General features: G+C 41.2%; 3 protein-coding genes across 7 annotated transcripts in view; 2 read left to right on the plus strand and 1 right to left on the minus strand.

The window, feature by feature from the left end:
* Positions 1–281: 281 nt before the first annotated feature.
* Positions 282–24,900, minus strand: part of MED23 (mediator complex subunit 23) — a 69,158-nt gene continuing 44,539 nt past the window's right edge. For 2 of the 5 annotated variants that reach the window (XR_004968992.1, XR_004968988.1), the window contains 2 exons: positions 3,894–4,103; positions 282–577 (listed from right to left, as the gene is read on the minus strand). Coding sequence is in view for 1 of the 5 variants with exons in the window: in XM_036318202.1 (XP_036174095.1) it covers positions 7,596–7,703 (108 nt within the window). In the remaining 4 variants the exon portion in view is untranslated. Of the gene's footprint in view, positions 578–3,590; positions 3,714–3,893; positions 4,104–6,885; positions 7,704–24,900 lie in introns of those variants that run through there. The other 3 variants (XR_004968991.1, XM_036318202.1, XR_004968989.1) reach the window with 2 other exon arrangements.
* On the plus strand, positions 7,714–9,367 carry LOC118660602 (abl interactor 1-like). The gene is given in 2 exon segments (XM_036318214.1): positions 7,714–8,946; positions 9,224–9,367. Coding segments are annotated over 2 exon segments (1,344 nt in total). The 5' UTR covers positions 7,714–7,720; the 3' UTR covers positions 9,342–9,367.
* ARG1 (arginase 1) lies at positions 10,457–24,844 on the plus strand. The gene is made up of 9 exons (XM_036318213.1): positions 10,457–10,545; positions 10,885–11,000; positions 16,205–16,277; positions 18,973–19,147; positions 20,694–20,853; positions 22,361–22,455; positions 22,776–22,880; positions 23,142–23,278; positions 24,073–24,844. The coding sequence occupies exons 2-9, from the start codon at positions 10,944–10,946 to the stop codon at positions 24,237–24,239; spliced, it is 969 nt and encodes a 322-aa protein (XP_036174106.1). The 5' UTR covers positions 10,457–10,545; positions 10,885–10,943; the 3' UTR covers positions 24,240–24,844.

The raw sequence follows: 24,900 nt of genomic DNA on the forward strand, positions 1-24,900 counted from the left end.
AAATCAATGGATAAAGTATCCTTGGGTGAGGATTAACAAAACAAACAAACAAATACCAGCTTAAGGAAAAAGGAAAGTTTAAAGCAAAAATAATAAAAATAACTTTGGTCCATGTTGCTTGTTTTCTCACCACAACCATGGTCCCAAATGTTTAGGCCTAGTTTGACCTGGAAGTGCCAAATTTTCAAGAAAGAGATATTATGCTTGTTAGGATTACCACTTTCTCCATCCACAAATGAGCTTTGATTTTTACATCAATGAACCTTTTTAGAAAATTAAAGTTGTTTAATCTATAAAATATTTATTTGATCAGGTATAGGTAAGAAGAGAGATGCTTAAATTCCGCACACATTATATCTAATGCCACTGTCATTCATTTGCACATTATTTATGGAAAATCAGATGTTAAAATAACTGTTAAAGTCTAATACAGTATTTCTAATAGTGGAGAGGGAAATAATTTAAATATTCATCAATCAAGTAAATTATTGTACAATCATTTGATAGAATGTTGATATCTCTTTAGAAGCAGTCTTCAAAGATTTTCATTAATATGGGAAGTGTTCAGAAAATAATTCTAAGAGGAAAAAACAAGATAGAAAATTGTCCCCAATGAACAAAACATATAAATACAAAAAATATTAGAAAGTAATATAGTTGAATATTAGCAGTATTTACATACGGGGGTAGGGCTGTAGGGAATGTTCATTTTATTCTTTTTTGTTAATCCTCACCCAAGGACATTTTCCCACTGACTTTTTAGAGAGAGTGGAAGGAAGAGGGAAAGAGAGAGATACATCAATTGGTTGCCTCCTGCACAAGCCCCAACCACAGCCGGGGATTGAGCCTGCAACTGAGATACATGCCCTTGACTGGAATCGAACCTGGGATCCTTCAGTCCAAGGGCTAACGCTCTACCCACAGCCAAACTGGCAAGGGCTCATTTTATTCTTAAAATTTTTTTGCAATGGACACATATTCATTTTTAAGTAAAAACAGTATTTTGGTCTATCAGCAGGAAGAAAAGTAAAAATTTTAAGGAATCTGATAAATTATCCAGTGAGTAACTAAAAATTGCCTCATTGACATGATAAGTATCCCCAAATCCCCAATCAGTATCATTAGAGATATTCATGTTTGGATATAAAGTTTTCATGAAAGTATTTCTATTTTATAAAAACACACACACACACAAACAAACAAAAACCCCACAGGTTGGTCTTAATAATTTTAAGCATAATTTTCTCCAAGCCTTCTCTAGACGAATAGTTTTGCTTGCTTATAATAGCATTATGAGTTCAACTAACAGTACAAGTACATGTGTTTTAGTGAGGCTGTGACTCTTTTCTGTCAATATAGAAAAGAAAGCATCCGACCTTGAACTTGCCTTGAAAACAGTAGGTGCTCCTCCCAGTAGCACAAACCTGCCTGGGTGTTTCCCTGTAACAAAGTTTGGCAATGTAGTCCATGGACATTACACAGTAAATACCACTCATAGTTCTGCTTCCAAATGCTTTGTTGGCAAAAATTTTGAAACTCTGGAGGTACTAGGCTCACAAGTTAGATCTCAGTGGGAATGGAAAGCAATGGTTATTTCCAAATCTGAGAAAATAACAATGTCTATATCCACCTAACTAAGAAACCTCCCTTAACTCATTTAAAAGTAGTGATGACTGCCCTAGCTGGTTTGGCTCAGTGGATAAAGCATTGGCCTGCAGACTGAAAGGTCCTTGGTTCTATTCCAGGCAAGGGCACATGCCTGGGTTATAGGCTCGATCCCCAGTAGGGGACATGCAGGAGGCAGCAAATCAATGGTTCTCTCTCATCATTGATGTTCCTCTCTCTCTCTCTCTCTCTCTCTCTCTCTCTCTCTCTCTCTCTCTCTCTCTCTCCCTTCCTTCCTTTCTGAAATCAATAAAAATATATTTTAAAAATAAATAAATAATGAGATAAAAGAAAAACTTAGGTGTAACTATAGGGAGAAGGAAACCATACCCCCCAAATTAATAATATAATAATTAGTACTGAGAATTCATTGAGCAGATGATTAAGCTAAAGAAAGAATGATTGAACCAGAAAATAGGTCAGAAGATATTCTTCAGAATGCAACATGGAAAGACAAAGAGAAGTAAGTGATAAGAAAATGGAGGTAGAAGGCCTAACATACTTTTAACTTTAATCCCAGAAGAGAAGGAAGAATATGAGGTACAGAATATGAGGCACAAACATATAAAAATGGCTAGGAATTTTAAAAATTGATAAACAACACTCATCCACAAATTCAAGAAGCCTAACAAATCCAAGAAAGATATATAGAATTCCACAGTTAGATACAGCACACCAAAATTACCAAAAACCAAGGTCAAAGAGAAAAATCTTAAAAACTACTAGACAAAACCCACTTTCCTCAGGAAAAGCCTCAATGGAAACTTAAATAAATTAGTTCCCAGAGTATGAACCAATATATTTATTTTTTAAAAAACCAAAACTATATCATCTCTTAAATTAAGAGACTTCTGGTTTCCCTTAATAATTATAAGACATGATATCCAGTGTCAGTTAATACATGGACACACTAAAACTCAGGAAATAATAAAATTTCCCTTTTAATTTAATTTTCCAGAAAAGTTAGACTTTGAGGGCATCCACCATTAATAAAACAAATCAAAAGAAAGTAATACTGAAATATAAAGTAACCAACTTGGTTTGACTTTCTGGGTTTGGGGAGAGGACATGATGAATTTTGTGCAGATACTTTGTCAAATTTTTAAGTATAGGGTGCACTCGTCACTCACCAGTTTACATTTCTGAAAGATTCGGAATATCCCTCTTGTCTTTCATAAGCTAAAGGTTGACTGTCTCATTTACAAGAATGATGGAGTCTTGCAGGTGAAGAAGGGTGCCATGAAGTGGGAATAGCATTAGAGGGACCCGAGAAATGTGCATTTCAGTCTCCGTTTCAGGGTCAGTTAGCTGTGTGATGTGTGTAAGCCCCTCTGCCTCAGAGGCTAGTTATTTCATATGCCTGTCACTTATGTGCCAGGCTGCATATGCCTTTGAGTAAATCTAGATCCCAATGGGCATGCACAGTATTTCTTGGGTTCCAATCTTTGTTCAGGGCATTAAGCCCCACACTATTTCTAGGTGGCACCCAGAGGTCACCATAGGTACTCATGATCTTAGTGATTTTATTTTCTTGTGACCTATACCTTCCCCTTTTCCTCTATTGACTGTCTTTGGGAGCCTGTAACTTCCAAAAGATGTAAATACCTTCCCCCAACAAGCCTGCAGTTCAGGGACCCATTGAGCATTATATCTCTGGAGACCTCAATGCACCAAAGTGGTGGAGCTCCCCATTTTGAGTTACTCTCTGTCACCTGGCACAGTGCTCCTTGAGCTCCCTATGCTCTTACAGAGACCAGGGACATTGCTCGTCCACATCTTGTTTCCTTTTTTTGTTTTTAATATATGTTTATTGATTTCAGAGAAGAAGGGAGAGGGAGAGAGAGATAGAAACATCAATGATGAGAGAGAATCATTGATTGGCTGCCTCCTGCATACCCCCCACTGGAGATGAAACCTGCAATCCGGGCATGTGCCCTGCCCGGGAATCGAACTGTGATCTCCTGTTTCATAGGTCCATGTTCAACCACTGAGTCACATCGGCCAGGCCACATTTTGTTTCTATAGGCTCCACACTCCCAGGAGTTTGGCTGGGTAAAGAGAGAGGAAGGCAAAGAAAGAGGAGGAGGCTATGAGATATAGTCATGAGGTGACATGAGCCAGACACTCAGAGGGAACCTTCTGTCGTGGCCACCCTCTCTGCTTAGGCTTCTAGCATGCCTCACAGGGTTAGGAGAGCTTCTACCCAGAGATATAACTAGGTCACTTACCAGGGATCATTCAGTTTGAACATTTTCATAAACTCAGGTGTCCCAGGAGCAGGCCCATCGTTACTGTATTGGGTTTAGAGTCTTGCCAGTGCACCAAACGAAATGGTTCCCTGGAAGCACGTCATTAAAGATTTAGTCATTTGGATTTTGAGTATTTTCCAGTCCTCTGTAAAAGTGCTAAGAATCCTGGGCTTCTTGCGTGTGAGCTGGCTGATAAAAAAAGAAAAGAAAAGAAAAAGGCCAAGCGTTGGAGCCTTCGAAAGAGGTAGAGAGTAAGAGCTATGTCATTTTTTTTGTTCCTCTCATTATACAAGGTATTATTCATTCTTTATTCATTTATTCATTCTATTATTGCAAAAACTTCATTGAGGGCTGTTGGCAGCTATATTATGTTCCCCCAAAAGATACATTAAAGTATAATCTCCAGTGCCTCAGATGTGGCCGTATGCGGAAATAGCGTCATTGCAGATATATTGGTTAAGATGAGGTCACACTAGAATAAATGCGCCCTTAACCTAATATGACTTGTGCCCTTATAAGAAGATGGCATGTAAACACAGAAACACAAGGAAAAAGTCATGTGAAGACAGAGGATTAGCGTGATGCCTTTATAAGGCAGAGATACCACCAGAAGCTAGGAAAAGGCAAGGGAGAATTTCCCTGTATGTTTAAGAAGCAGGGCTCTGCAACACTTTGGTTTCAGACTTCTAGCCTCCAGAAATATGATTTCTGCTCTTTTACATAATCCAGTTTGTGGTATTCTATTATGGTAGCCCTAGGAAACTGATCTAAGGTCCCATGTGCCAATTCTTACTCTAGTGGCTTTGGATCTCAGTTAAATAAGATGTGGTTCCCTCCTCAGGAAATGCCAGATAGGGAGGCAGGGAGGAAAGAGAGAAAGTGAGATTGGTTAAGAATTTTTTATTGTTAAAAGAAGGGTTTTTAAAACTCAATATATATACTCTAAAATAAATAAAAAGATTGAGCTGCGATTGAATGACATAAGTAAGGTCATCTCTTCTTACTTTGGGAGTCCTGAAATGACAGCTTTGGGGATTGAAAAGGGTTTATGTTTACAACAAAAAGGAAGTAGGGATCACTAGAAGTCAGCAAGAGTTTACTAAGAACAGGTTCTGTCAGGATCAACTCATCACCTTTGACAGGAAAGTCAGACTGGTAGTTGACAAAAGGTAGCAGACAAAGTGTAGCAGTAATTTATTGACACACCTGATAATTTTCCTTATGATGTCCTTATGGACAATGGAGTGGTTGACTTGGGAACAGAGTGAACAACTGTATCTATGGACTGATGATTAAATTTTTTTTAATCCTCACCCAAGGATATTTTTCCATTGATTTTCAGAGAGTGGAAAAGAGAGAGAAAGACAAAGAGAAATATCGATGTGAGAGAAGCACAATGATTGGTTGCCTCCTGCACACACCCCAACGAGAGTCTGGGCCAGGGAGAAGCCTGCAACTGAGGTACAGTGTCCTTGACCGGAATGAACCTGGGACCCTTTGGTCCACAGGCTGAGGCTCTTCCACTGATCCAATCCGGCTAGGGTGATGATTAATTAATGGGTTTATGCCAATCTGGATTGAGGTATCCAGTGGAATGCCAAGGAGCTATTACATAAGTGTTGACCTGTTCACTTTTTATCAGTGTCCCGAAAAAGTCGGCATTACCAAATTTGTCTTTGATGGGCCAGATGACTTCTTCTACACCTGGACATATGCACTTAATTCTGGATGGGACACACAGGGCATAGGGAAACCAGAAAATGTTTTGAAGAGAGTGATTGAGTTGGTAACCTGAAGGAACGTATCAATCATGTAATACAAGAAACTGATGAGGTTTCTGGGGATATTCAAGCTAAACAATAGAGGACCCAAGAAATCTGAGACAGCATGTTTTACTTGGATTGAAGGGTTGTGGTCAATGGATCAAATAACAGGAAGGCAATCTCAGCTTGATATAAGAGGAACTTTCAGATGCTAGAGTTTTTAAAATGCAGGCGATGAGACTTGACCTATGGACAGGAGGTCATGGTTCGATTCCTGGTCAGGGTACATGCCTGGGTTGTGGGCTCGGAGATCGTGCAGGAGGCAGCTGATCAATGATTCTCTCTCATCATTGATGTATTGATGTTTCTATCTCATTCTCCCTCTCCCTTGTTCTCTGAAATCAATAAAAATATTTTAAAAGATAAAATAAAATGCAGACAATGAAATGTGAAAGATAGCAAACATCTATTGATTAATCTATACATTTAGTAAAAATTCTCTACATTTAGTAAAAATTCTAGCAGGATTTTTTAAAATCTGACAACTTATTCTAAAATAGAGTCCCATGACATACATAAAATCATGATAATAAACCTGTGTGGAATTGGTGCATCAACAGGTAAATAAGCCAATGGAACTGAAGAAGGAGTTCAGTGACAGATTTGTGTATTTAGGAGAACTTGGTATATGAGGAAGATACCACTGGAATCAATAACAGAAAAATGGATGAACTGTTCAATGGGTTTCATTTAGGAAATTGATAAGGGGACTACACAGGAAAAAGTATAGTTGGGGAACTTTCACAGTATACCAAGATGTATGCAGATGGATTAAAGAAGCAAATGTGAAAGATAAGCTCTAAAGCAAATAGAAGAAAATATAGAAACGTGTATTTGTGATTTTGGAGTAGGGAGGATTTATTCAAAATTTCCAGAACACAAAACATGAGGGGAAAATTATTCAGTTGCCTATTTAAAAGTTAAGGATTTGGGGTGATAACATATACAAAGTTATCAGATTACTGACACTTGGGAAAGTTTTTTGCAACATCAGCACCATAAGACAGCAATTTTCAACCAGTGTGCCGCAAAAAATTTTTAAAACATGCAATACCTGACTACTTAGTCAGGGGCACTAACCTATTTTTCCTTAGATTGGCAAATAAAAAAATGACAACAGCCAGCACAACAATAGGTGTCTGGTGTGAATGAATCAAAATTATAGCTTTTTTTTTGTCAGATCGGCAAAAATATATTTTTTGATGTGCCACAACATTTTACTAATTAGTTTATGTGTGTCATGAAATGAAAAAGGTTGCAAATCCCTCCCATAAGTTAGTATCTAGCTATACAAAATACATATACTACAATATACTAAACAATATACTACAAGTAACTATCTAGTAATGCAAGTGAGTCTATAAGTGAAAGATAGGAAGCCTGTTTGGAAAATAGTCCTATTAAACTGGACCTGTGAAACATTGGTTTTCTTGTTCACACATTCTACAAATATTTATTGAGTGCCTATCACATATCAGCATTGTTCTAGGTTCTGGGAATACAACAGACAAAACTCTGTCCTCCTGGAATTTAAATACTCCCCAATGTCCTCTCTTACCAACAGAAAAAAAAGAAAGAAAGAAATTTGTTTCTACTAAGTGAATTTCCCCTCTAAATTACAATCATGCCATTTTCAAGTTGGAAGGATTCATAGGGTGCATTTCTCCTAAATCCGTATTTTCATGGCGATAAAGAACTCCCCTCACAGATCTGGCAGGCACGAGGATCTGACACTTGGCTTGTGCTTCATTGTAAAGCGCAGAGGTTAGGTGGATCCACAATGCTTAACAGTGAATCATGGCTCTTGCTCTACAACCTGAGTGACAGTTGGCAACCTCTCTGGGCTTCAGTTTCCTCATCAATAAAATGGCATCAAAGATGAGACTTGAGGGGCGTTGGGTGGGGGGCAGGTAAGTGATTTGTATCCGGGTTGCGAGGTGCTGGGAGTCTCCGCTGACCTTGCAGCCTGTGGAGGGGTGGAAAATGGCAGAGTTGCAGATGTTACTGGAGGAGGAAATCCCGTCTGGCAAGAGGGCACTTATAGAGAGTTACCAGAACCTGACCCGGGTGGCGGACTACTGTGAGAACACCTACATACAGGCTACAGACAAGAGAAAAGCTTTAGAAGAGACCAAAGCCTATAGAACCCAATCCCTAGCTAGTGTTGCTTATCAAATAAATGCATTGGCCAACAATGTACTCCAATTGCTGGACACCCAAGCCTCTCAGCTTCGGAGAATGGAGTCCTCCATCAATCATATCTCACAGACGGTGGACATTCATAAAGAGAAAGTGGCTCAAAGGGAGATTGGTATTTTGACAACAAATAAGAAAACATCAAGAACTCACAAAATAATAGCACCTGCAAATATGGAGCACCCTGTAAGGTATATTCAGAAACGTATTGACTATACAGTTCTGGATGATGTGGGCCATGGTGTGAAGCATGGAAATGACCAGCCTGTAAGAACTGGCACACTGTCGAGAATAAATTCTCCTACTCAGAAACCACCAAGTCCTCCCATGTCAGCCCGGGGAACGATGGGACGGAATAGGCCTTACAAAACCCTGGAACCTGTTAAACCTCCAACAGTTCCTAATGACTATATGACCAGTCCTGCTAGGCTTGGAAGTCAGCATAGCCCAGGCTGGACAGCTTCTTTACCTCAGAGACCGAGGATACACAGTGGAAGTAGTGAGGGAAGTGGAAGTCGAGAGAACAGTGGAAGCAGCAGTATTGGCATTCCCATTGCCGTGCCTACACCTTCACCACCCACTATTGGATCAGCGGCCCCAGGCTCAGCTCCTGGTTCCCAGTGTGGCACAATGACCAGGCAGATTTCTTAACACAACTCTACCACTTCCTTGACATCTTTTGGTGGATACAGACGAACTCCCTCTGTGACTGCTCAATTTTCTGCTCAGCCTCCTGGTAATGGAGGTCCACTTTATTCTCAGAATTCAATTGCTGATAGTCAAACTCCTCTACCACCACTTCCACCAGATAACATTCCCATGTTTGATGACTCTCCACCTCCGCCACCACCACCTCCAGTAGATTATAAAGATGAGGAGGCTGCACTAGTTCATTATAATGACCCATATGCAGATGGGGATCCTGCATGGGCCCCTAAAAATTATATTGAGAAAGTTGTGGCAATATATGATTATACAAAAGACAAGGATGATGAGCTGTCATTTATGAGGGTGCAATCATCTACACTAATGCAAATTGGTGTCACTCCACTATGCCCACCAGCCAGTCAGAGCAACTATGCAAATTAACCCAACAAAGATGGCGGTTAATTTGCATACACAGGCGTAGAGCGAAGACTGAAGGCTCTGGCTAGAGTGAAGACTGAAGATTGAAGAGGCTTGGTTTCTCCGCTGTGGCTGGACCAAAGGCCTGGGTCCTGGGTGCCAAAGGAAAACCGGTGCCAGCAGCCAGGAGAAGGAAGACCTATTGCGCGAATCTTCGTGCAACAGGCTTCTAGTTTATGTAATAAAGAAGAATGATGATGGCTGGTATGAAGGAGTCTGCAATCGAGTGACTGGTCTGTTCCCTGGGAACTATGTTGAATCAATCATGCACTATACTGATTAAAATATTTTGCTTTTAAAGTAGGTTCTTATTATTACTCAGTCATACCGTGGGACTATTAATGGTTAACAAAATTGTCTTAAAATGTGCCCTTATTTTCAGGACATGCTGTTTTATTGGTATATAATTGAACATCTACCTTGTAAGCATAAATCTTTGGGCAGTTTGTGTATTGTTAAACAGCAATTTATACAAGAGGCTGTCCATAACTGTTTATGCTTATATACTTACTTACACAATGTTAACTTTATGACCATTTTAAATATTCTGGGGTTCTGGGGTGTAATATTTAACAAATCATGATTCAGATTTACCATTAATGTTTCAGTGCAGCATGGTTACTAATGCTATGTCAGACTAATATTAAAATCAGAAACTTAAAAAAAAAGATGAGACTTGACATAATGTTGGTACAAGGATTAAATGAGATAATATAAAAGAGAACAGCATCTGGCACATGATAAAAACTCATTGTTGGCTGTTTTTACTTCTATATCTTGATTATGATTCCAAAGACTGTTATTTTCCTACTAGAGGACCAGTGCACGAAATTCGTGTATGGGGGAGGGGGGTTGTCCCTCAGCCTGACCTGAACCCTCTCCAATCTGGGACCCCTCAGGGGATGTCCAGCTGCCGGCAGTCAGACATCCCTCTCACAATCTGGGACCGCTGGCTCCTAACCATTAGCCTGCCTGATCGCACCTAACCACTCTGCCTGCCTGCCTGATCACCACCTAACTGCCCTCCCCAGCCAGCCTGATCTTGCCCTGTAACTGCTTGCTCCCCCCCGACCTAATTGCCCCCTAACTGCTTGCTCCCCTGCCGGCCTGATCGCCCCTAACCGCCTCTGCCTCAGTCCCCGCCACCGTGGCTTTGTCCAGAAGGGAGTTGGATGTCTGGAAGATGTCCAGTCAACCTGGTCTAGTTAGCATATTACCCTTTTATTAGTATAGACACACCATATTTAAAAATCAGTATGGCAACACCTCCGAGTTATTAATGAGGCGATTAAGATTTCCTTTAGTAATAAGCAGAAAAGGAAGTCATATGCTTCCCCTTGTGGTGTAGGATGTGTCTCACTGATTAACCATTAATCCCAGTGTGTGAAACTTGAACTCAGGATTGTAGGGCTTGAAGGGATGTGAGGAGATCATCTTGTCAGTCTCAGCCCTTCACTGACACGGAAGGACTCAAAGCCCTGGAGGAAGTAAGTGCCCTTCCCTGAGTTAGTACAGCTGGAGCCATGGCACCGTTTATGCCATAATGATGACTTCATTCGATTAGAGCGAGTATTATGATTAGGAAATAAAGATTGTGATTAGACAAGGTATTAACCCAGATGACTTGTCAAATGGCTGTGAATTGGGGACATGAATAATCTCCCTGAATTACGAACCCAAATTCTTCCACATAGGAAGAACTTGCTGGACTTCCCGTGGACTGTCATTTTTGGTTCAGTAGGTGGAGCCAATCTTCCTTATTAGAATAAGATAAACAGATTCAGCCCAATTATAAGTGGAAAAAATATGTGTCTCCTGTCATTGAGGGTTGCAGACGTTGTGACTGGCTGGAGACCTCGGGTGCAGTGACCAGGAACATCAGAGCATGAGTTCTAAGTCAAAATCCATAGGGGTCATCGGAGCTCCTTTCTCAAAGGGACAGGTGAGTAAACAGCCTTCTTTTGAATAGCTGGGATTATTGGAAAGTTCCAGGCTTTACACTTAGCAAGGTGTGATTTTCTGGTTAGTTAAGTTTCCTGAGACAGCCTGGCCTTGAAATAGTATATAGTTTAAAGTTGTCTCATCGGTTTGCAACATTGTACAATTATGGTCACAAACCCACTTATTTTTGTGGCCCCTAATCTCAGCCACAGCCAATTTTATTTGAATTTACTACCTTTCCCTCATATTTCTAAAAAGGAAATATTTTTATTTGAATGGAAATGGATTATTTCTGCATTTTAGCTACTTATTTAGATTTCCATGTTGTGGGAACCATGCCAGGTCCCCGGATAGTCAAGGCCGGTGGGAGCACAAAGACCTTGTTACCAATACACCAGAATGACCAAAGGCTGCTCTGGGCATGTGCCCTGACGGAATGTTCAAGGACTCTGAGCCTGGAAATCCTGATCATGCCAAGATACCATGAGTGGGTGCAAGGACACACGGTACACTGTGCCCTTCAGTAGCCAATATTATTGATGCCACTGTTGGCATGAAGCCTTTGTCTAAATGGTATAAAATAAAAGTAAGTGACTGACCAAGTTAGTTGGCTGGAGTTGTCTGAGGATGGAGTGAAAAGTCTGCTGGAGCATGGAGAGAGAGCAGCTAGGATGGAGTGTGTGAAGAAGTCTGCTAGAGAGAGCAGCTGGGCAGGAGAGATAGGAGAAGCTGCTGAGCCAGAGAGCTCAGCTACTGCTACCGTGTGAGGCGGTGAGTCTAGGAGGCAGCATGTGGCTGCTCAGATAATAGCTGTGGGTACAGAGACCGATGCTGCTTTATGGGTGTCCAGCTGCCTGCCTGTATGAACTTTGCTCTAAAGGATGTTCTTGTCTAATGGCTATATGGCCACCGGCTTCAGCAATAAAGACTCATTCTTTATACCCACAACCTCTCATGGCTTCTCTATCTAAGACCCGGCATCCTAGGAGGTCCAGCCCCAGGCAGAGGGGCTCGGCCCCAACCCCTGTTAGTGAGCAGAGGATAAAGGGGAACTTGGAGTAAGTCCCCAAGCATTAGTATCGAGGGCAGGGGTCAAGCAGGAACCAGCCCTGGTGGGTAGGAGAATTTAGGAGAATACAGGGACTCAGAACTCAGACATCCTCGGAGCACCAGAGCTCCTGCTGCGTGCTCCGACACCTGTTCCCACTGTTTTTGGTGTTACTGTGTATATATACTGAGAGAAAGACTTTTAAGAAAACACATTTGTTTAGCTATGTAATGAATGCCTAGAAAAATGTCATAGATGGGTGTCAACTTCAGAGTTCTTTTAATTTGAATAACTTCCATATGATTGCTTTATGCATCTTTGTGAATGATTCCTATTTTTAAGGGCCTTAATAATTCTATACAAGTCTTAGTTCAGGGACCAAGTAAAATCCTTTGTGTATCTTTCTTTGAGGGAGGAAAAAAGAAAGAAAATTTGACTGTAAATTGGTAACGCTGAAAGGACTAACGGACTTATGAAACTCCCAGATTGCCAAACATGCCAGTAACATTGAAATAAAGTATTTTCTTTTCCTGCCCGGGCCACACTCATTCTGGTGAATATAATGAGATTGCAGACACCTTAGACTTCAACATGTATCTGTTCTTAAAAGCGGGGCTGGGGGGGAAGCAAATAAGACAAGTGTGAATTGAAACTCCTAAAGTTTTTTGTTGTTGTTGTTGTTTTAAATGGAGTTTCCTGCAGGTTTCTTAGAACTATTTTGCCCACCTGGGTAGTGTTTTATACTCTTAATTCTTTTTTTGTTTATAATCCTCACCCAGGAGTGAGGATATTTTTTCCATTGATTCTAGAAAGAGTGGAAGGCAAGGGGGAGGAGGAGGCAGAGGAGGAGAGACACATTGGTTGCCTCCCACTGGTGCCCTGACCAAGCCAGGGACGAGGTATGGGTGCCCTTGACCGGGAATTGAATCTGAGATCCTTCAGTCCACGCTCTAGCCACAGTACCAAACTGGCCAGGGCACTCCTCCTAGTTTTGAACTCTTGCTTTGCACTCTGGCTTCTTATTGCAAAACCAAGCAGGACAGGTCAGAGGTGAGAGACCCAAATTGCATGTGGACTGTCAGTAAATACAGATTCACTTTCCCTGGAAACCCTTCAAAGGTCTTTCCCAGAATATGGAAACATGCTGCTGACACACAAATTGCTCTTTTAAATACTGAATTGCAAGCTTCACAATATGCTCACTTATTCTTGGGCAGGTTCTAACAAAGATAGAATTGAAATAACTGACAAAAGAAATGGAGCAAGGGAAAGGAAGGAAGGAAGGAAGGAAGGAAGGAAGGAAGGAAGGAAGGAAGGAAGGAGGGAGACAGGAGGAAAGGAAGGAAGGAATCAGTGTGAACATGTGCTGGTCCCTGGACCTCAGCAGAAAGCCTTAGGCTGATGATAACAGCCCCTCTAGGGGATATAGCCTGATGCATTTTCTGTCTAGAGTTAATTCTTTTTTCTTTTTCACTACAGCCCTTCCTCCATTAAAACATGGCCCAGTGATAATGAAGCTTATTGTCTCATGATAATAAGGACACAAAGAGAGATTTTTCTACACTAAGCCATAGCATAGAGGGGAAAAAATGGCCAGCATATAAGCATCTGTCCTTGCCTAAAAGAAGTAAAAGTTTGACAGACAAGCAAGGGAGAGGTTTAGAGGGAAAATGACTAGAAGGTTGAGTCTGAGAAAGGAATCTCTCCTACCTCACCCTCTTGCAAGGCAGTGGGAGGTAGGAGGGAGGTAGTGGCAAAAAAATGAGGTAGGTTTTATATTTATTTTACAGTTGAGTTAACTAAGGCTCAGAGAGGTTTGGAAATCTGCTCAGGGTCACATAGCCTTGAGTGTGTGATTCCAGACAGGATTGTTTAATCCCAGCGCCTGTGCTCCTGACCTGCATTGAGGCCTCTTTAGATACACAAGGGATCTTACCCTTGTGGCCAGTTAGCAATTGAGACTCAGCTTCAAAGTCAGTAGAGCTAATGAGTGATTCCCAATGTGGGCAGGTAAACCAAGCAATAAGGAAGGACTAATCGCCTGGCCAACATGGCTCAGTGGTTGAGTGAGGAGGTCACGGTTCGATCCTGGTCAGGGCACATGCCCAGGTTGCAGGCTTGATCCCCAGTAGGGGGCATGCAGGAGGCAGCCAATCAATGATTCTCTCTCATCATTGATGTTTCTCTCTCTCTCTCTCTCTCTCTCTCTCTCTCTCTCTCTCTCTCTCTCTCTCCATTCCACTCTGAAATCAATATGTGACTAATCATGAGAAGCAATTTGAATCAAACAAATAAAAAAGAATGCTAGCAAGTGTCACTCTGGAAAAATTTAATAACTGTGTTAGAGCAAACATAGTGTCAACTAAGGGGCCCATAAGATGTGTTCTAATGTTTTTAAAGGAAAGCGGGGAAAATGCCAGGGAATTTTATCAAATTGATAATTTTTTGAGCATCTACTAAGTGTCAGCCCTACACTACAAAATACAGTGCAGCAGGTAGGTATAAAGAAACTTGGACCAAAATCTAAAAATAAAAACAAACACAAAAAACAGTGGCAAAATTTGAGCCAAGCAGCACTCTATGGGGGTCTAAAGGAGAAGTTATATCTCCTTGATTGTGGTGGGACTGAGGAGAGCCAGGCGAAAATTGAATGGCATAAAGGAGAAAAATGTGTCAGGCAGAGCACGTGGGGTCCCTTGCTGCCAGGGACGGAAATTTGACATCAAGGATTTCCTTGGCAGCCAGGCCAAGTCATCTGCTAATTTTAATTGGGAAGGAATATTTGCTTGGTTTGGTGCCACAGCCCAATCCTAGAGGCAACACATGTGTCTTTGGCACCTCTTCTCCTCTGACAACAGGAAATAGCTTTATATGTAAAAACCTTGTTGGGAGTTAGAATCAGAGCGATACATGAAAGAACTGTTTTTTAGGGTCACTAATCTGCCAGGAGGCTGGCTTCCCAGATGTAAAAACAGCAAGGCTAGAGTTCTTGTTCACTGTGTTTATTAAGCAGGTCAAAAGTTGAAATACCAGGTTGGTGTCTTTGTGGGTTCAGTCAACTGCCAGGTGATTTTCCCTGTTGCCTGCTTTGTCCCGTAGAACCCTACCTTACTATTGTGAGGATCTGCACATAGCTGTCTCCCATGCTACCTTCAAAATAATGCCTTTATTGGCCTGGCTGGGGTGGCCGGTGGTTGAGTGTTAACCTATGAACCAGGAGGTCACAGTTACCAAGAGGTCATGATTCAAATCCTGGTCAGGGCAGGTGCCCAGATTTTGGGCTTGATCCCCAGTAGAGGGCGTGCAGGAGGAAGCTGATCAATGATTCTCTCTCATCATTGATGTTTCCCTCTCCCTTTCCCTTCCTCTCTGAAATTAATAATTATATATATATGTATACACACACACACACACACACACACACACACACACACACACACACATACATACATATATATATATATATGTATATATATATATATATATATATACACATATATATAATTATTATTGAATAAATGTCTTTACTCAAGCTATTGTTCTGGTTTACAAAGTTCCTCCAGCACCCCATCCATCATCCTGAACTCGTGTTGCAACACTACGCTGAAATGTCACCTGCTCCACCTGACACTCTCTGTCCCCGGCAGAGATAGGAGTATCCTGTTTTTGTTGTTATGACATCTTGTATCTACTTTGAAGCAAATCTCCAAGTGCTGTAATTGATGTTAAAAATCCAAATCCCCTCTTAGTTTATGAGTTAATCAAAGACAAAAACCCTCTGCTTTTCATTGTAGTGTCTCCATTTATCAGAGTGCTTTTGCACAAAACAAATGCTCACTAAGTCGGTAGCATGGGGTGATGGGAAGAGGAGACGCAAACTTTGGAATCCAAAGGGCTGGGCTAAGGCCCTAAGGCTCTGCCACTGGTTAGCTGTGTGAGGGAAGGATCATTAGATAACCTTTTTGATTCTAGACCCTTATATCTGACATAGGAGTAATCCAATCCATCTTGCTGTGACAATTAAATATAATGCCTGGCTCTGTAGGAACTCAAGAAAATCATGTTACTACTATTCAACTGATTAAATAATGAATTTCCTATTGTGTCCATCTGATGACCAAAATGATGCCTGAATCCTTTCTTTTTTAATTGTTCAGCCGCGAGGAGGAGTGGAAGAAGGCCCCAAAGTGCTGAGAAAGGCTGGCCTGCTTGAGAAGCTTAAAGAACTAGGTAATTTTTAGGTTGAAAGATGATCAGCCCGAATTCTTTCCTGTACTGAAGGATGCACAGGCTCCTGCTAACACGGGGAGTGTCTGGAATGACATCTGTACCACAGAGTTCAGTGCTGGCTAGAACCTTAGCTGTGCACCCTACACAGAGAAAGTGTGTGGGAAGAATGCACAATCAATGTGCTTATTTACTCAGATATTTTGTCTTTCCAGCCAGACTACAGTGTAAGAGAATGTGTGTGAGTAAGAATTGGGTTGGGTGGGTGGGAAGGAAGTTGGGGGGATTGAAAATGGAAGGCAAGGGGCAGCAGCAGAAAGTGCACTACTAGCAAGAGGAGCCCTGTTTGTGAGAGGAAATAAAACAGTGATAGCACCGAGTCTCGGGTTGATGTCTCCATTTTCCTTGGTGGGGGCTTGAGGCAGCAGAGAAGCTGTGGGCCCCAGGTAGGTCAAGTTTGGACTGGAAAGCGAGCTCCTCGAATGGGTGAGGTGGGGAACCAGGCTCCTAGGGCATGGTTCCCTAAGGGAAGGGGCATTGGGAAGTCCTATGCAGGACGAAGGGGCCCCCAGCCTTCCCAGCTCTCTGAGGAGGAGGAGGAGGAAAGCGGGGTAGTTGCTCAGTCTCAAGGCTTTTCCAAACCCTGTGCCACCTGGAGCCGGTGAACTGAGTTTCCTCAGATCCCGGCCTTCTGTTGTAGCTTCTGAAAACTGGGCCCTGAGAAAGGAGAGGAAATGGGATGGTCCTGGGGCTTCTGAGTCAGTATCAGGTGACTGAGTTGTTTGTTCTGGGGATGTGATACCTAGGGAGCTTTCAGCAGCCCGACCACGGCCCAGAGGGCTATGCCAATTCCATCTTTCCACACTGTTGAATAATTACATTAGAACGGCTAGCTACATCCACAAATGCCTACCACAAACATCAGAATGAGCTATTAAGTCAAAGCTTTATTTCCTTCCAGTTTCTGCCTTTCTCTCCAGGCACGTCCTTGAACCAGCTGGAGCAGTTCGCTTCCCTTGGTTGTTGCAAGAACTGCGACTTACTTTTCTCTAAGAGGTGGTCTAAACTCTCTGAGAATGTGCCCATGGAAATTCACTGTAATATCAGAAATAATAAGGGAGTATTAAGTTACACCACTTTTATTAATAAATGTGGAGAATATAAACAAAACAATGCCCCAGTAATAATACTGTGTGTATGATTACTCATACTATACACACATACATATTTGCATATGTGAGCATGCAAAAGAAAAATACTTTGTATTTTAAAAGTACAGCTAAAAAAAAAAACTAAAGCAAAAACAACAAAACAAAACAAAACAAAAATACAGCTAAAGTAAGTGTCATCTTTATATGTAAAACCCTGATAAAGGATCTGGAGCAACTGGAACCCTCAGATATTTCTGATGAGAATGCATAATGATACACAGAGCCACTTTGGAAAGATGGGCAGTTCCTTAAATAAACACACATTTACCTTTTGACCCAGCCAATCTACTCCAAGGTATTTACCCAAAAGAGATGAAAACATGTTCTCACAAGGCCTTGTGTGTACTTGAAGGTATATAGCAGCATTGTTTACAATATTAAGAATATGGGAACAACAGAATGCCTGTCAACTGGAAAATAACTAAAAGGGGCACATCCATCCCATGGGATGCACTGACTCTTGCTGCACAGGGGCGTGAGGGAACTTAGGGGTATGGAGGTCTTCTAAATCTTGATTGTGCTGGTGGTTAAAAGCCTGTGGATATTTCTAACACTCACTGACTGGCAAACTTAAAATGAATACGTTTTAGTAAATAAGAATTATGCATCATAAATCTAAGAAAAGAAAGAGAGAGACCCCAGTAGAGAACAGGAAGTCTAGGTAAATGAAGTGGACTAGTCCTTCAGTTAACAAGCATAATTTGGCCACATTTAATGTCATATTAAATCTCTTGAAGGCATTACTGAATCACAGATACATACAGACATGAATGAATACAACACACAATGACTGCTTAGTTCAGAACATAGAATTGAGCCCGGATCACCGTTTTACAAGAAGCTCTGCACCTTGAGGCATAATGCATGGCCTTTTAGGAAGTGCACCGAGGTCCTTAGGAACTTTGGGTTACCTTATTGGAAAAGTATAATAATAAAGTCTTTATTTCCTGGCTTGTTGAAGTGTTAGGACTGATGGTAATCAAATACACCTATTGAATTCTGAAAATAGCCCTGTGAGGCAGGTACAATGGGCAGAAGAGGGAGCAGGACTGCTTCAGCAGGTGACAGATTGGATTGAAACCGAGGATTGTTAACAAAATAATGGTGTATTTTCTTCTTTTTAAATATGATTTATTTACTATAAATACAATGCAGGCTTATTGTAGAAAAGTAAAAGGCACAGAGACAATGACAATGACATCACCCATTAAATCCAAACCAGGTCAACCAGCTGTGCTTATAGCCTAACTGGTGGGTTCAAGGATTTCCTGAGAACCCAGCATACAGCAGGCACTGGTGGGAGCCCAGGTGAGATGATGTCAGGCAAAAGTAGATGTGGTTTCTACCTTCACAATTTTTAGTCTGTTCAGAGTCTTTCTGCACTTATACTTTAGAAAATAGACCTATTTTGTACATTTAAAATCATTCTGCAGAGACTGTTTTGTGATCTTTATTTAGTAACTTGCAACTTTTAATTTTAACTATAGAGTGTGATGTGAAAGATTATGGGGACCTGCCCTTTGCTGATGTCCCTAATGACAGTCCATTTCAAATTGTGAAGAATCCAAGGTCTGTGGGAAAAGCGAATGAGCAGCTGGCTGGCGTGGTGGCAGAAGCCAAGAAAAATGGAAGGGTCAGCGTGGTGCTGGGTGGAGACCACAGGTACTATTTAATGAAGGGCTATGCGAGATTGGCACAAATGGCATGAAGAAGGTTTAACCAAAAACATGCGAAGAGAGAACATATGGAAGGGAAAGCACTGATCAATAGTTTATATCAAGTTTCCTGCTTAAAAAATATTACTGGTTACTACTTTCTTTTGGAAACACACTTAGCTCTATTTGAAGTCTTGAGTTATCTTTATTACAGCAGAAAATACATTAAATGTGAATGAATCTCAGTAAAATATTCAGCACAGGGTTACATTTCTAAATAAATAAGTGCTGAGGAAATTTACAGTCAACTTATTGTGCTTGGTTGCTGATAATAGGAACAACCCATTTAGGTCAACATTTAAAAGTGTTTTCCATTATAAGAGTTATAACTATAAAGTTTTTTGAAATACACACACATGTAAAAGTAAAAAACAAAAACAAAAAACCAACAACAACCAGTGATAATTGTAGTCTCCTAACAACCATTTCAACCAGAATTTCCCTCAGACATGATTTTAACAATTACGTGTGTGTGTGTGTTATCCCGCTGTTCTTAATCCACAGTTGAAATGCCCTTATCTTTACTTCATGATATATAAGCATATTTTTACTGTTGGATAATTTTTCATTGAAGTATTATATATATTGTCCAATATTCAAGTAATTTTCAAAATTACAAATAATGTGGCAAAGAAAATTTCTGGGCATTAGCCTCTTTATTCTTTAAAGACTAGTTTATTGATTTTTTTAGAGAGAGAGGCACAATCGCTTCCACTTTGAGAATCGAGAAGTTCACGATTCTCTGAATGGTACTCAAAAACATTCACAGGTGGGAAAATAGGGCATTGTATGGCCAATCCTAATCTTTTAACTTTTGTGTAAGATATTACATAGCTGTTCCATTCAGGTACATTTTCTGGAGCTTGAAGTGCTTGATGTGAACTTGGAGGGGTCTGGACCTGGCTAAGAGTGGGTCCTTAAGGTGTGGCAGGAGAGGAGGAAGTTCAAGCAGAGGATCTGATTGTTTGAATAGAGTGAGCACCTGGGATATGCTCACTCAGGTGGATGTAAGGGCTTCTGAGTCATGCTCTCCAATTGTATAACAATTGGGTTTTAAGAAAAATGGAAGGGCTCTGCCATGACTCACTGGGGAGAATGAAGTATTTACCTGGAGAAATGAGAGTGCAAAAAATAAGCCTGATTCAACCCTGAAAGTGGAATAGTCTCATGATAAGAAATTCCTTGTGTGGTAGTGTTTTCACACATTTAGTTTTTGGTGAAACTATAATTTACAATTTTATTAGAAGGTGGTTTTGAAAAGTATCACAAATTACTTAGTGATTCCTCTGTGTAACTATAACTTCTTAGTAACTATTAAGTGTAAGGTCTACTTTCTCTGATACAATTGTTTAATCAGCATCTCTGATTTAAAACTATGAGAAATATCAGCTGCTTTGATTTAAAGGAAAATCAAGCATGAGCATTGAGTTAATAATATGATGTATGTAAGGCTATTGCAACTCTGATGCTCACACAAACTTTTTCCTCTAAAGTTTGGCGATTGGGAGCATCTCTGGCCATGCCAGGATCCACCCAGATCTCTGTGTCATTTGGGTGGACGCTCACACTGATATCAACACTCCACAGACAACCTCAAGTGGGAACTTGCATGGACAGCCTGTGTCTTTCCTCCTGAAGGAACTAAAGGGAAAGGTAAGAGACTGGTTGGCATTTTATTACAAAACTAGAGGCCCAGTGCACGAAATTGATGCACGGGGGGGGGGGGAAGGTGGTCCCTCAGCCCTACCTGCACCCTCTCCAATCCGAGATGTCCTACTGATGGCTTGGGCCCACTCCCCATGGTTCTCTGCTCTCTTCAGGGCCTGCCTGCTCCACACCACGGCGATGGGCAAGCAGGCCCTGCTGGGTGCTGCCTGCGGGCCTCACTTGCCTGCTGGGCTCACGTTGCCGGGGTGATGCTGCCAGCATCCTGCCCTGGCCGCTATGGGCGCTGCCATCTTTGTTGTGGAGTGACTGTTAATTTGCATATTACTCTTTTATTAGATAGGATAATAATCTTTAGCAGAAGTTCAGGAGGTGGAGGGAAGTAAGAACCCCTCTGCCATCTTATTCTTGGTATAATCTCAAACTCTTTTCTTGGCAGCAGATAAGCAAAAGGGTTGGAGGATCAAGGTGGTGAGGCTCGGTACCTTTCCCTTCCTTGATAGTTTGCAAACTGACCTTGTATCTTCCCTTTTGATTCTTAAACTACCCTTTTTAGGTGGAGCAGAGAAAAATCCTAAGCAAGTCAGCAGAGGTTCAGACGTTAACCAACTCACCTAAGATCACACACCAGGCGAGAGCCAGAACTGGTCCCCTGGTGCCAACCTCTTTCTAGTACATGCCACACAGCCTTCCGTTGTTACCAAGTATCCCCTCCACATCATAGGGCCTTTTCAAAAACGGAATTCTTAAAATGCGGCTCACAATGGTTTAACATCTTTACTGTGAGGAGCACGTATCTAAACCATAAGCAGAACTGCCTACTTGCTCCCTAGAAACTTACTTTCTAAAAGATGTAAGAGGAAATCCCATATTAAGATTTAACATTGTGGCTCATAATTTTTATGGATATACCTGTAGTATGTCAATAAAATAATTTTTATTAATGTACCTGTAGCATAGTGGTCTTTATGATACCTGGGAATGTTAGGTTTAATGCCCAGAAGTAACGTTTTCTGAAGTGACAACCAACTGATAGGTGTATACACTTGCAATATGTGCAGCTAGCATATGGAAACAGCCAAGCTCAACTCCAGAGCATTCAAAGAGCAACCAAAGGGTTGGGCAAAAATTTTCCTTCAGCCACTCAAAACCATCTTTTGGATTAAGTCCTCACTAAGAAAGAGAAGCAAAGAAGGGATGAAAGTAATGGAAGTACACTGACTTCCTTACAGAAGAGTTCTGGGAAAGCAGGGCCCAATGGAAATGGTGCACAAATGGTTCGGGTTAGGTCTGGGCTACAGGGTGAGGCTGGGTAGGGCCAAAATAATCAAGGGGACAACCAGGGGAGGCAGGCATTCTCGTTTGTCTCATCTTTTAACGATTCCTAAAAATGTATGTTCTAAATATAAGATATATCCAACAAGTGTACTTAACTTTCCATGTACGATTTGCTCAAGAGAAGTATACATAACCAAATGGAAAATTGCAATTTTAGATCCCTGATGTACCAGGATTCTCCTGGGTGACGCCCTGCATAACTGCCAAAGATATTGTGTATATTGGCCTGAGAGATGTGGACCCTGGGGAACAGTAAGTTTATTCCTTGATGCAATTTACCTTCATGTTTGTCCTTTTGCATGCTAGGTGCAGTGACCAAATGTATGGTAAAAAATTATTTTAAGTACCAAATATATATATATATATTTGTACATACACATATATGTATATATTCAAATGATTCTTATATTGACTTACTGATAAAAATATATTGATGATATATACATAGAGTTCACAGAACTTAAATATTTTATGTATCTTAGCACATTGATCTTTTCTTAAAAGGAGACGAGAGGGCATAGAGTCAGCCTCCATGTTAATTGTAAGTTATCTTACTATCTCCTCTTTCATAGCTACCTTTTGAAAACTCTGGGTATTAAATACTTTTCAATGACTGAAGTGGACAAGCTGGGAATTGGCAAGGTGATGGAAGAAACACTCAGTTATCTACTAGGAAGGTATGACGCTTGTGTATGCAACATAAATATTGTTAAACGAACTAGCTACTGGTACTAATCAATGTAAGTTATTAATAAAGCCTTTATGTAAAATCATGGAACTCACTAGGTTGTTCCCTTTTACAGAGCAAAGTAAGAACTATATTTATCGGAGCTCCAGTGGCGCAATCGGTTAGCGCGCGGTACTTATAAGAACTATATTTATCTACTAAACAATAAGCCACCAACTTTAACTTGAATTACTTTCCTTCTTCTTAAAAGAAAGAAAAGGCCAATTCATCTGAGCTATGATGTTGATGGATTGGACCCATCTGTCACACCAGCTACTGGCACACCAGTCATCGGGGGTCTGTCTTACAGAGAAGGTCTCTACATTACAGAAGAAATTTTCAAAACAGGTAGGTATAAATCTGAGTGAATAAAGAACCAAGTGTACACATGGCCAATATATACTTACTAGAGGCCTGGTGCACAAAATTCCTGCATTGGGGAGTGGGAGATCCCTCAGTCCAGCCTGTGCCCTCTCACAGTCCGGGAGACCCCCGATCGATTGCCCGAAAGAGGTAGGCCCCGCCCACCTGCCCGGGGCTCCCTGATGGATCGCCCCAGCAGAGGGAAGCCCAGGCTACCTGCTGCAGCGCCGCCGGCCGGTAGCCTGGGCCTCCCTCTTTGGGGCAATTGATCATGGAGCATCGCCCCAAAGAGGTAGGCCCTGCCCACCTGGCCAGGGCTCTGCGATGATCGCCCCCGCAGAGGGAGTCCCTGCCCACCCGCTGCAGCCGGTCAGTCTGCAGGGCGATTGTGGAGCCCCGATTGATCGCCCCGCTGGCCGGTGGCCTGGGCCTCCCTCTGCAGGGTGATCATGGGGAAATGGCCAGGCCCCCGACCAATTGCATCGCACCCACCTTGGCTGACCTGGCACCAGTGGGTGTCATAGCGTGGTTGTCTGGATAGTCATTCTGCTGTTCAGCTGTTCAGTCGATTTGCATATTACGCTTTTTTATTATAGATACTTCCTGGTCTGAAAACCAAGCCCCTGTTGACACTTCCAGAATGCCCATTGCATGATGCAGTAACCGAAGTGGTTTCAGTTGGTTACCCCCCTCATTACACTCCTGAGTAACATTTCAGAGATACTAAATTTAAAATGTCAATTATTTAACAATTACTTTATTTCCACTTGTTGTTGTAGGACTACTGTCAGGATTAGACATAATGGAAGTGAATCCATCTCTGGGGAAGACACCAGAAGAAGTAACTCGAACAGTCAACACAGCAGTAGCAATAACCTTGTCTTGTTTTGGAGTTGCTCGAGAGGGTAACCATAAGCCTATTGACTACCTTAACCCACCTAAGTAAATGTGGAAACATTATGTGAAAATCTCACAGCTTATAACTTAGCAAATCTAATAATTTACTTAAGCTAATGGTTATCCTCTTATAGATTTTGTGTTTCAGGAAAATGTTTTACCTGAGGAAATATTAGTACAATTAGTATAAACTGCATCAATTCCCTCTTGGTGTGAAACATTTGGAAATTCAAGTTTTTGTAAATTTAAAAAGCTTGTATTTCCCATTTTGGCAAAAGACTTATCCTTAGAAATCAAAGTACATATTAATTTCCAAATAGAAATTTGCTGGCATTAAAAATAAACACACTCCCAGAAGATAGTGGCAAGAAATATTCTAAGTGATGGAAAGCAAGAACCTACAACCAAGATTACTCTACCCAGCAAAGCTATCAATCAGAATCGAAGGACAGATAAAGAGCTTCCCAGACAAGAAAAAGCTAAAGGAGTTCATCACCACCAAACCAGTATTATATGAAATGTTAAAGTGTCTTCTTGAAGAAGTAGAAGAAACAAAAATATGAACAATGAAATAGCAATAGACATCTATCAACAATTCAATCTAAAAAAACAAAAACAAAATAAACTAACAAGCAGAACCAAAACAGACTCATAGATACAGAGAATATTTTGACAGTTGCCAGATGGCAGGGGAATTGGGGCAATAGGTG

This window comes from Myotis myotis, unplaced genomic scaffold (assembly GCF_014108235.1).
Source record: "Myotis myotis isolate mMyoMyo1 unplaced genomic scaffold, mMyoMyo1.p scaffold_m19_p_7, whole genome shotgun sequence".
Classification (NCBI taxonomy): Eukaryota; Metazoa; Chordata; class Mammalia; order Chiroptera; family Vespertilionidae; genus Myotis; species Myotis myotis.